We start from the raw sequence: 13,433 nt of genomic DNA, 5'->3' as shown, positions 1-13,433 counted from the left end.
TCTTAGCCACTATGCTACCAGAGCTCCCTAGTTTACCTTAGGACAGTGAATTAGTTATTTGTTAGCATTTCTGGGAGCTATAGAAATTGAGGAGAAAATTTACTCTAATTTGGAAATTTCTTTCTTAGTTCCAAGAGCCATTCTTTGCTACACAAGCCACTCCTTGCTAAACAAGAGCTCAATAAATATAAAAATGAGCAGAAGTTGTTGGTTGTGTTTCTTTTTTTAAGTTACAATGTGATTATTTAAATAATAACATTATAACTCTTTAATACAGTTATGTGTCCACAAGGGACCATACAAGAATTTCAAAACCTTAATTATCAAATTATCTTCCTATTCTATCCCTCCTTAATCAAGTTTTCATCAATTTCTAATTTTCTTACACACTCTCTTTACCATATTCATTATCAATCTTACCTCCTTCCTACCAATTTGCTGTCTCTAAATAATCCCCTCCTTCTTTAAAATCATTTAGGAAGTGTCCACATACTTTGCCGTTTAGAATATTTAACTTTGTAATATTTTTTTTTTTTATTGATGATTTTATTCAAGACCTAGTTTAAGAAATCACCCCAACTAGTCATTTCCTATTAATACAATTTTCCTTTAAATTCATGTATACAACTAAAGTTCCTTTACTGGGTGGATAAACCTAAGTAAATTCATTTATTTTAGCAGAGCCTTAGCTATCCAATTTATAAAGTGGGAACTACTTTATACTTCAGTAGGGAGTTCTAAGAATCAAATTCACCTCTACTAATCCTCATAATAGGAGCTCTGGTAGCATAGTGCTTTAGACACATGACTGCTAACCAGTAGGCTAGCAGTTTTAAACTCACCAGCCACTCCTCAGAAGGAAGGTTGGGCAATCTACTTTCATAATGATACTGCCTTGGAAATTCAAGGAGGGGTTGCTATGAGTTGGGTCCACCTTGACAGCACATAACTACACAACAACAACAATCCCTGTAATAGTTTTTACAAACTTGAAAATTTCACAATAAATAATTATTATAGTAATGTAAGACAACTATACATTCTAAAGATACTATACCTATTGCATAAACTCACATGTACTATGTAAACAAATGCTTGAGATACATCACGCTCTTTGGTAATATAGTTGAAAGCTCGCCAAAGAGCAACTCCAGCATTATTTGTTCCATCAACCTCATCATCTGTATTAAGAACGAACACAAAACCAATTCTGGAAAAAGAAGATGAAATCATGAATGTCACAACTACCTCATGAACCGTAATAAACCATCATCATCATCATCATTATTATTTGAAAAAAATTATTAGTTAGAAGGAAGGAATGTTTTAGTGGATAGAAGAAGAGGAAGATATTACTTGGAAAAGTTTGGTTTTTAATCCCTATTCACCAAAATCCTTACAGATACTGGACACTTGCAAAATGTCACTCTCTCTGGTGGTGATATTATCAAATGCCACTCTTTTCCAGGGAAAAAAGACAACATATACTTTAATACAGCCAAAGGGAAACGGATCTTTCTGTAAGTTTGTAAAGTGATCAGATCACCCCCTCAGGAATGTATGAGGGTAAAGAGGCAACTTTGATTAAAAGAGTCTATTTTTGAAGGAAATGTGTCTTCCAAAATCATTGTAGCTACTTTCCACACTGTAAGACAGTGAGTTAATTCAGTATTTATTAGTTTTTCTAGGTGCTATGGAAGTAAAGGAAGTAAATTATATTGTACATATTTTAAATAATAAGCAATAAAAGTAGATGGTACTTTATAACACACAATTATTTTGTATCAGCCACTAGAATGAAATAATGCTTTGAATTCCACATTATCTGTATAACGGGAGCTCTGGTAGCATAGTGCCTAAGGCTCTTGACTGCTAACCAGAAGGCTGGCAGTTCAAACCCACCAGCCACTCCTCAGAAGGAAGATGGGGCAATCTACTTCCGTAGTGATACTGCCTCAGAAACCCAAGGAGGAGTCACTATGAGTTGGGTCTGACTCGATGGCACAGAACAATAACAACAATTCTGTATAACATAATACAAATACCAGTGGATTTCTTTCAGTTGTCAGCTTAATCTCATAAAATGGCTATTACCTGAGAGGAATTTTATGAAAATAGAATAGTTCCGCAAGATTTATAAAATCCAAGGTATATTTTTGAGAAGGATCAATGAACAGAACCTGAAAGAAAAGTGGACAGTATAAAATCACTATTTTGTTAAGTCTTTAGAATGCTTATGAAATTCAAGTTTAGTCTAATTTTTCTAGCAAAAAGTATCAAATTCAAGGTTTTTCTACATATAAATTTCCGGCAATTGTATTTTAAAGAACTTTGAAGAATGTATACAAAAAACACTTTCTGAATTTATGAAGGAGTTCTAGAAGCTGAATGTCTAATGATTACACATGGAATTTATTATCAGATTACTCATCTTTTTGGAAGCATGTAATATAGTATCTTTTAGATGCAGTGAAATACCTAAATGACTCATTGGATTTGAAATAGAAATTGAATTTGGACACTACCCTTCCCACTCCCCCATCCCCCTAAAAAAAGCATTATCAAAACTACTTGCTCAGAGCTGGTATAGGAAATAAGATTTTTACTTCTAATGTAAAAATAAATAAAGCTCAAGACTTTTCTACTAATTTGGAAGTTCCCATAATGTTGTCTATACAGTTAACATTACAATAAGTAACTTACATTCACAGATGAGAAGGTGATATTTATGTATTTTTTCCCTGAAATGTACTAAACTTTAATCATGAGTCCCTTATAATACAGAACAACAAAAATCTATCATAAATTCCTTTGAGAACATATACAAGTAAGAAATAATCTTAATACTGATATTAAAAAGTATATGATGGCTGAATGAGAAGAAGCTCTTAATGGGATATTACTAACTTTTGGTACGCAGTTAGCCATGTCACCTCAAACCTGTTACAATAGGAAAATCCTTCCTTCCTTACCACACAGATGCCTATTTATCAAGAGCAGGGTAATAAAACCAATACTGATAACTTTACATAATATATATACACATTAGTAAGATAAAAAACTTACCAAATTATGAAAATTACGCCTTATGGAAGGTATGTTTCCAGGAAATGCTGGCTTCAGAAGTTCCCGGCAACTTTTAGGCCATGTAACATACACATCATCATTTTCTAAATCATTAATCCACTAGAAAAAAATCAAGAAATTTGCAAAAGTTATATTAAATAAAAAATTGTTTTCAAAGCCAGATTTTTACTGTATCAAATGACAAGTAAAAGTATACATAGAACTTTCTATATTTCTGATTACATGTTGAAAGTAATATTTTTTAAATTAAGTAGTATTATGTGCAATGATTTTATACTACCATGTCTTTTGACACCAGGCCTTCCTCCAAAATCAATTACTTTCACTCATGTATTTGCTTTTCATGACACAAAAAAAGATAATATGAAATACATTCATAAACTGTTTAAGTATATTTATCTTAATTATCAACAGGGTAGGAAGCAATGAAGTCCTCCAGTTCCTCTGTCATCTTAAAGGCTTGGTCTTAAGGAAAGTAAAACAAACAAAATATATTGCCATGGAATCGATTCCAACTCATGGCAACATCATGTGTTACAGAGTAGAACTGCTCCTAAGGTTTTCTTGGCTGTAATCTCTATGGAAGCAGACATCAAGCCTTTTTTCTGTGTAGCACTGGATGAATTCAAATTGCCAAACTTTAGGTTCACAGACAAGCACACACTCTTGGGATTATACAGGGACCTTAAGGAAAATAAACACTCAAAACCAAACTCACTGCCATCAGGTTGATTCTGACTCATAGTGACCTTCAATGGGTTCCTAAGGCTATAAATCTTTACAATAGACTGCCACATCTTTCTTCTGTGGAGTGGCTGGTAGGTTTGAACCACCAACCTTTTGGTTAGCAGCCAAATGCCTTAACCACTACACTACCAGAGGTATTCAGTGAAAATAAAATGCCTCATAAAAGCCAGAGAAAATAAACCACTGTCTAAAGGCATTTTTGTTTTGTTTTGTTTTTGGTGAGGGCAACCAACACTCAAAAATTGAGGAGTTACAATCTGTTTTGGTTACCTAGTGCTGCTCTGACAGAATATACCACAAATGGGATGGCTTTAACAAACAGGAGTTTATTCTCTTACAGTGTGGAGGCTTTAAGTCTAGGTTCTGGGTGAAAGCCCCTTGACCTTGGGCTTCAGCTCTACCTCCTGCTCTTGGTCCACTGAAGCTGGAGGCTTTTCTTCATTCAGGCAGCTGCTGGCTGCTGAGACTGACAACAACACAAGGTCAACAAGTACAAAGGCACAGTCCCAATGTTACTAAACAACACAGCAGGCCACAAACTCAAGTCCAGAAGAGATACAAAGATTGGCAGGGCATGACAGGCTGCTGAAAAACAACTTATCATGTGCAGGGTTCAAGCTTGCCAAAAAGCTAGAGACCTTCCTCAAAGATGCTTCTTATATATTGGAAGCAGACCACATCCCTAAAGCAGCTACTCAGCTGCTCCAGTAGATTCCACCATGGAGTTAATTGCCAATCACACCATGGGGAATAACTACATTCAGCTGCCCAGCCACTCAACCACGCCCAGCCAAGCTGATGCACAACCTCCACTACCACACAATCCTTGAAAATAGGAGGTCTAAAAGGCAAGCCCCACATTCACCTCAACTTTGTCCTTGGAGACTTCCAAATTGCAATCCAAAGAAACAGAGTTCAAAAAGAAAATGTCAGTTATACTAGGCTGGAAAAGACAGAACTCAAAGGTAGAGGTTGCCAAGTTGCTGAGTTTGAAAAGAAATCCAGGAGAGAGCAACACTGCAAGAAAGTAACTAAAATAATCTCCATAAGAATTCCACTCAATTAGTGTGCTGACTTCTCAACTGCACATACAGTGGGCAACACTCAAAAAACAAAACAAAGCAAAATAAAAACCCAACAGTAAACTCAAATTGAGAGGCTAAAACTGTAGTCAACCTGGTACAAAGGACCAATGTAATATACTACATTAACAGGAACAAGGAAAAAGAGAGAAAAAACCACATGACCATATCAATAGGTACAGAAAAAATATTTACAAATCCAAAAGCCTTTCATGACAAAAACATTCAACAGACTAGGATCAGTAGGGAAGTTCCTCAATCTGATAAAGGGATTCTATGAAAACCAATAGCTAACATCACATTTAATGAGGAAAATGTCTATCAAAATTTCCACTGCCAATTGAACCCATTCCTGTGGCTTCCAGCCAAACAAAAGACAGGTACATGAGCTGAACATTTACATGAGGTAGAAACACTCCTTGGAGAGATCAATCATGGGAGAATAGAAGGGCTGTGTATACACAGGGAGAGAGCTTGGGAGGCAGGAGTGCATGGGAGGGAAGGATACAGGGAAGAGGTAGCCAAGGGGAGGAAGTGGTAGGGGAGATGTTGCATTGTGGGGAGTCAATGTTATGAGACAAAGTGTATGTGAACTGCTAAATGGAAGATGAATATGCTCTGAAAACTTTCACCCAGATGACAATAAAATAATAATAAAAAAAAATTCCACTGCCTTTGTTTCAAAAATAGATAAGCTGATCCTAAAAGTCATATGCAATCACAAGGTATCCCATATAGCCAAACTCAAACTCACTGCTGTCGAGTCAGATCCGACTCATAGTGACCCCTCCTTGGTTTTCCAAGGTGGTATTGCTATGGAAGTAGATTGCCCAACCTTCCTTCTGAGGAACGGCTAGTGGGTTTGAACTGCCAGCCTTCTGCTCAGCAGTCAAATGACTTAGGCACTATGCCACCAGAGCTCCCAGATAGCCAAAACAATCTTGAAAAAGAAGAATAAATTTGGAGAACTCACATTTCTCAATTTCAAAAACCTACTACAAAGCTACAACGGTCAAAATATTGTGGTACCAGCATAAGAATAGACATATGGATCAATGGAACAGAATTCAAAGTACAGGGGGGAAAATATCACACATCTACTGCAAACTTATTTTTGACAAGGGTTGTAAGATCATTCAAGGGCAAAGAATAATCACAGCAACAATGCGGTGCTCGAACCAATAAAAAACAAACTCAGTACCATCGAGTCAATTCTGACTCAGCAATGCTTTAGGACATAGGACAACTGCCCCATAAGTTTTCCAAGGTTGTAAATTCTTACAGAAGCAGACTGCTACATCTTTCTCCCACAGAGTGGCTGGTGGGTTGAAACTGCCAACCTTTTGGTTAGCAGCTGAATGCTTTGAACACTATGCCAACAGAGTTCTTTAAACAGTGTTCAGACAACTGGATTTCCGTAAAACTCTTAGAAGCAAACTGTGATAGTTGGAGTTGTGTGTCAACTTGGCTGGACCACAATTCTGATTTAAGCAGTTGTGATGTGGGTTGTTCCCATGACAAGATTGGATGTATATGTTTTCAGCAGCCAATCCATTCAAAGAGAGTTTCCCTAGGGATGTGAACTGCTTCCAATATATTTATGGACATCCTGGGGAAAAAAAGATTCTCTTCTGTGGATCCGGGATCCTCTTGTGCTGCGCACAACTGTCTGTGAGTGAACAATCCACCATTCGGCCTGGTGATCTTGGATTCGTCGTCATTTGTTGGAGTCAATAGCGAGTATAGTGCCTGTCAACCTTGAGCTTGTCAGCCCCTGCAGCTGTGTGAGTTGGGAAAAGCCTCCAGCTCAATGTATGATCGAAGAACTTGGGACTTGCCAGGTTCTATAAGTGTGTGAGCCATTTTCCTAAGATAAATTTCTCTCTCTCTCTCTCTCTATAAGCTTTACTGGTTTTGCTTCTCTAGAGAACCCAGCCTAGCACACAAACATATGTAAATTGTAATACCAAAACACAAATAAATACAGAAGAAGATAGATAAATTCACCATCAAAATTTAAAATGTCTATGCTTCATGGGGCATCATCATGAAAATTAAACCACCACCCACAAAATTAAAGAAAATATTTACAAATTATATATGTAATAAGGACCTAGTATCTGGACTATGGAACAAACTCTTAAAACTTAACATTAAAAAGATAAAAAACACAATTAAACTATAGACAAAAGATCTGAGTACACAGTTCTCCATGGAAGATAAACAAATGACCACTAAGCACATGAGAAGATGCTCAACATCACTAGTGAATACAGAAATGCAACTCAAATCTCAATAGATGACATATCATATCCACTAGGATGGCTATTAAAAAATAGTAAGTGTTGGTGCTGGTGTAGAGAAATTGGAACACTCATCCACTGCTGGTGCAGATGCAAAATGGTGTAGCAACTGTGAAAAATAGTTGGGAAGTTCCTCCAAAAGTTAAACACAGAACCACTATGTTGTTTTTGTTAGGTGCCAGCAAGTCAGCTCTGACTCACAGTGACCCTATGTACAAAAGAGTGAAACAATGCCTGGTCTTGTACCATCCTCACAATCCTTGTTATGCCTGAGCCCACTGTGCGGCCACTCAATCCATCTTGTCAACAGTCTTCTCCTTTTTTGTTGCAGCTCTACTTTATTTACCAAGCATAATATATTTTTCCAGGGACAGGTCCCATCTGACTACATGACCAAAGAGGTGACACAAAGTCTGGCCATTCTTGCTTCTAAGGAGCATTTCAGTTCTACTTCTTCCAGGAAAGATATGTTCATTCTTCTGGTAGTCCACAGTATTTTCAGTATTCTTTGCCAACACCACAATTCAAAGGCCATCAACTCTTCTTCAGTTCTTCTTATTCACTGTTCAGCTTTCACACGTAGATGAGGCAGTTGAAAATATCATGGTTTAGGTCAGGTGCACCTTAGACTTCAAAGTGGCATCTTTGCTTCTTAACACTTTAAAGAGGTCTTTCGTGGATTTGCCCAGTGCAGTACGATGTCTATTTCTTGACCACTGCTTCCAACATGGGTGCTGATTGTGGATCTAAGGAAAATAAAACCCCTCACAACTTCAATCTTTTATCCTTTAACGTGATGTTGCTTACTGGACTAGTTGTGAAGATTTTTGTCTTCCATATGATGAGATGCAATCCATGCTGATAACTGTGTAGTCTTTGATCTTCTTCAGTAAGTGCTTCAAGACATTTTCACTTTTAGGAAGCACGGTTGCAAGCTGTTAATGATTCTCGTTCCAAACCTGATACTACGTTCATCCTCATATACTCCAGCTGCTTGGATTACTTGCTTGGCATACAGACTGCATAAGTATGGTAAAAGGATACAACCCTGACATACACCCTTCTTGCTTTTAAATCATGCAGTACCCCTTGCTCTGTTTGAATGACTGCCTCTTGGTCTATGTACAGGTTCCTCCTGAGCACAACAAAGTGTTCTGGAATTCCCATTCTTTGCAATATTATCCATAATTTGTTATGATCCACATAGTCAAATGAATGCCTTTGCATAGTCAATACAATACAGGTAAACAGCTTTCTGGTGTCTTTGCTTTCAGCCAAGATTCATCTGACATCATCAAAGATATCTCTCATTCCAGTCTTCTGAATCCCACTTGAATACGTGGAAGATTTGAATTGCATAAGTTTTGAATTATCTTCTCAAGACTCTGTGTGTGATAGTAATGATACTATTCAATAATTTCCACATTCTGTTGGATCACCTTTCTTTGGAATGGGTACAAATATGGATCTCTTCTAGTCAATTGGCCAGTTGGTAGCTGTCTTCCAAATATCTTAGCATGAACTGGTAAGTGTCTACAGCATTGTACATCTATTTCTTATCCATCTCAATGGGTATTCTGTAAATTTCTGGAGCACTGTTTATCACCAACATCTTCAGTGCAAGTTGACGTTTTCCTACAATACCAATGGTTCTTGATCTTACTGCTCTGGCTAGGACTTTTGATACAATGTTAAAGAGAAGTAGTTACAGAGGCTATCCTTTATCCTCTGTCTGGTTCCCATTTGCAAGGGGAATGGTTTTAGTCTCTCTCCATTGAGAATAATGTTGGCTGTTGATGTTAAATATATATTCTTTATATATTGAAGAATTTCCCTTCTATTTCTATTTTGCAGAGAGGTTTTGAGCATTTATCAGGCATGGGTGTTGGATTTCACCAAATGCCTTTTCTGCATATATCTATATGATCATGTGGTTCTTTTTTCTTTATTTTCCTTTTGTGATGAATTATCTTGATTGTTTCTCTAATGCTGAACCATGCTTGCATATCTAGTATGAACCCCACTTGGTCATAATGTATTATTATTTTAATTTTTTTTTTTGTGTGTATGACTTAGTTGAAAATTTACAGAGCAAATTCACTTTCCATATAGCAGTTCACACGCACGTTGTCTCATGACATTGACTACAATTTACCACAATGCAACAGCTCCCCTCCCACTTCCTCCCAATAATTACCTCTTCCGTGTGTCCATCTATCCATGCACTCCTGCCACCTGAGCTGTCTCCATGTGCATAAGCAGCCCTTTTCTCTCCCACGATTGTTCTCTCCAAGGAATGTATCTACCTAAGGTAAATGTTCAACTCATATGCCTGTCTTTTGTTTGGCTGGAAATCACAGGGGTGGGTTCAATTCCAGACCTCAAGGGCAGCTAGGGGCCATAGTGGTAGTGGTTCCACCAGGTTCTATCAGACTGCAAACCTGGTCCCCCTCTTTTTTTCCCAAAATGATTGTGACTTTTGTTCTACATTGTTCTCCCTCTCTATCCAGGATCTCCTACATAGATCTCCCTCCAAGTTGTTGACAGTAGAAGCCAGGCACCATCTAGTTCTTCTGGTCTCATAGTCATACAGGCTGAGGATTGCATGGTGTACCAGTTGCTTGGAGTAATTGTTTCAATGAATCCTTGGTTTTTTTCATTCTTCTTTGCTCTGGACAAAGAGAGACCCATTGTTGCATTTAGATGGCTGCTTGCAAGCTTTTCAGATCCCAGTCGCTACTTGCCAAAGCAGGAGGTGGAACAATGTTTTGTGCAGTATGTTGTGCCAATTGAGCTTGATGTCCCCTGTGACTATGGTGCCAAGCCCACAGGTTCAACTACTTTCACCTTCTTGGTAGCTGGCTGTGGCCAAGAAATAACTACAAACTTTTCCCTTGTCAGCTCTACTATACACCTGGGAATTCTTACAGAATATACAAATACACTTATAGAACCATTGTCTCCCAACCCTATACATGGTCTTGGGTACACTCCCCCCTGCACAGACATACATAATAGTTCAGCCTGTCTACTCATCTATCCACCCATATACCAATGTTTGCCTTCACTGACAATGCAGTACTGTATGTGCAAAAAGAGTTCATCTTTGTGGTATGCACCTTCCATTTACCTCTCTATTTCTTCCTCATCCTCAATGCCACCATGCTGATCACTCACATTTGGTACACTGCCCTCCTCTTCACTGAAATCAAAAGTTTTATCTACCTATCTAACAGTGTTTCCCTCCCCTACCTTCTGCTCCCACCCATGGTAACCAACAAAGAAAATTTCCTTCCATACATAAAACTTTCTTTGACTTTTAACAATAATGGACTAATACAGTATTTGTCCTTCTGTGATTTAATTATTTCACTCAGCATAATGTCCTCCAAGTTCATCCATGGTATGTGGTGTTTTGCATTCTTCGTTATTCTTTAGGGTTGCACAGCATTCCATTGTGTGAATGTACCATAGGTTGGTTATCCACTCCTCAGTTGATGGACACCTATGTTGTTTCCATTTTTGGCTACTGTAAATAGTGCTGCAATGAATATGGGTGGGCATATGCCTGTTCTGGTCATGGCTCTCACTTCTTCGGGATATATACCTAGTAATGGAATACCTGGGTCAAATGGTATTTCTAATTCCAACTTTTGAAGGAATCGCCATACTGCTTTCCACAGTGGTTGTACCATTTGACAGTCCCACTAGCAGTGTATCAGAGTCCCAATCTCCCCACATCCTCACCAGCATTTGCTATTTTCAGTCTAGTTGAACTTTGCTACTAGTGCTGGGGCAAGATGGTATCTCATTGTTGTTTTGATTTGCATCTCTCTAATGGCTAACAGTCGTGAACATTTCTTCATATGTTTGTTGTCTGCCTGAATATCCTCCTTGGTGAAGTGTCTGTTCATGTCTTCTGCCCATTTTTGAATTGGATTATTTGTCTTTTTGTTATTGAGGTGTTGGAGTTTTCCATAAATTCTAGAGATAAGTCCCTTGCCAAATATGTCATTACCAAATATTTTTTCCCAATCTGTAGATTCCCTTTTGACTCTTTTGGAGAAGTCTCTGGAAGCAAATAAAAATTTAATTTTTAGAAGGTCCATTCATCTAGTTTCTCTTCTGCTGTTTGTGCATTTTGAGTTATGCCTGATAGTCTATTTATACCATGTATTAGGGCCCCTAAATCTGTACCTAGGTTTTCCTTCAGGAACTTTATAGTTTTAGGTTTCTTTCATCCATCTGGAGTTAGTTTTGTGTATGGTGTGAGGTAAAGATCCTTTTAATTTTTTATGCAAATGGATATCTGGTTTTGCCAGCACCATTTATTAAACAAATATTCTCTTCATTCTCTTCCCCATTTAATGGATTTCGGCCCTTTGTCAAAGATCAGCCGATGATAGGCCAATGGATCTATTTCTGAGTTCTCGATTCTATTCCATTGGTCTGTGTCTGTCATTGTACCAATATCAGGCAGTTTTGACTACTGTGGCTGTATAGTAGGTTTTGAGATCCAGCAGTGTGAGACCTCCTACTTTGTTCTTCTTCTTTAATAGTACTTTGCTTATCCGAGATCTCTTTCTTTTCCATATAAAGTTAGTCATTGGTGTTTCTATATCATTAAAGAATGTTGATGGGATCTGGATTGGGATTGCATTGAATGTATAGATTGCTTTGGGTAGAACTGACATTTTCACAATGTTCAATCTCCCTATCTAAGAGCATAAAACATTCTTTCATTTATGTAGATCTCTTACGGTTTCTTGAAGTAGCCTTTTATAGTTTTCTTAGTAGAGGTCTTTTCTGTCCCTGGTAAGATTTATTAACAAGTATTTTATTTTTTGGTAGCTATTGTAAATGGTATTGATTTCCTTATTTCTTTTTCAGTAATTTCTTTGCCGGTGTAGAGGAATCTAACTGGTTTTTTGGATTTTGATTTTGTATCCTGCCTCTATAGTAAATCTTTCAATTAGTTTCAATAGATTTTTGACTGAGTCTCTTGGGTTTTCTAGGTATAGAATCATATCATTAGCAAATAGGGACAGTTTGATTTCTTCCTTATCAATTTGGATGCCTTTGATGTACTTTCTTGCCTTCTTGCCCTGGCTAGGACTTCCAATACAATGCTGAATAGAAGTGGTGATAGAGGGCATCCCTATCTGGTTCCTGTTCGCAAAGGAATGGTTTCAGTCTCTCTCCACTGAGAATAATGTTGGCTGTTGGTTTTGCATAGATGCCCTTTATTATGTTGAGGAATGTCCCTTAGATTCTTATTTTGCTGAGAGTTTTGATCAGGAATGGGTGTTGGATTTTATCAAGTGCCTTTTCTGCATCAACTGACATGATCATGTGGTTCTTCTCCTTTGTTTTATTCATGTAGTGGATGACGTTGATTGTTTTTCTAATGTTGAACCATCTATGCATACCTGATATGAACTCCACACTTGGTCATAATGAATGATTTTCTTGATATGTTGTTGCAGTCTATTGCCTAGGATTTTGTTGAAGATTTTTGCATCTACATTCATGAGGGATATTGGTCAGTAGTTTTCCTTAGAGTAATTTCTTTGTCTGGTTTTGGTATCAATGTTATGCTTGCTTCATAAAATGAGTTAGGGAGGGTTCCATCCTTTTCTATGTTTTGGAGTGGTTTGAGTAGGACTGGTGTCAGTTCTACTCTGAATGTTTGCTGGAATTCTCTGGTGAAACCATCTGGGTCAGGACTTCTTTTTGTTAGTAATTTTTTGATGACCTGTTCAATTTCTTCTTTTGTTTTGGATCTATTCAACTTTTCCACATCACTCTGTGTTAGTTTAGGTAAGTGGTGTGTTTCTAGAAATATATCCATTTCTTCTAGGTTTTCAAATTTATCAGAGTATAGTTCTTTGTAGTATCCTGATACTATCCTTTTTATTTCATTTGGTTCTGTTGTGATGTCACCCATTTTGTTTCTTATTCATGTTATTTGTATTATGTCTCTCTTTTCCTTTTTTAAATCTGCCAGTGGTTTGTCAATTCTATTAATGTTTTCAAAAAACCAACTTCTGGTCTTGTTGATTTTTTCTATTGTCTATTTTCTATTTCATTGATTTCTGCTCAAATCTTTATTATTTCCTTTCTTTTCATGACTGTAGGCTTTCCTTGCTGTTCTTTTTCTAATTGTTGGAGATGTTGTTTTAAAGTGTTGATTTTGGCTCTTTCTTCTTTTTTG

General features: G+C 37.3%; 1 protein-coding gene across 1 annotated transcript in view; it reads right to left on the bottom strand.

Annotated features, from left to right (window-relative positions):
- The window catches only part of UGGT2 (UDP-glucose glycoprotein glucosyltransferase 2), a 601,530-nt gene that overhangs the window by 264,460 nt on the left and 323,637 nt on the right, over window positions 1-13,433 (bottom strand). Inside the window, exons 13-15 of the mRNA XM_007944010.2 lie at window positions 3,067-3,186; window positions 2,095-2,180; window positions 1,075-1,210 (exon numbers count right to left, since the gene is read on the bottom strand). Coding sequence (XP_007942201.1) covers window positions 1,075-1,210; window positions 2,095-2,180; window positions 3,067-3,186 — 342 coding nt within the window. The remainder of the gene's footprint in view (window positions 1-1,074; window positions 1,211-2,094; window positions 2,181-3,066; window positions 3,187-13,433) is intronic.

This window comes from Orycteropus afer, unplaced genomic scaffold (assembly GCF_000298275.1).
Source record: "Orycteropus afer afer isolate SDZICR_OR568_19922 unplaced genomic scaffold, OryAfe1.0 scaffold00117, whole genome shotgun sequence".
NCBI classification, from domain to species: Eukaryota; Metazoa; Chordata; class Mammalia; order Tubulidentata; family Orycteropodidae; genus Orycteropus; species Orycteropus afer.
The sequence above is the reverse complement of the archived record's forward strand: the minus strand, read 5'-3'. Positions and strand labels throughout refer to the sequence as shown.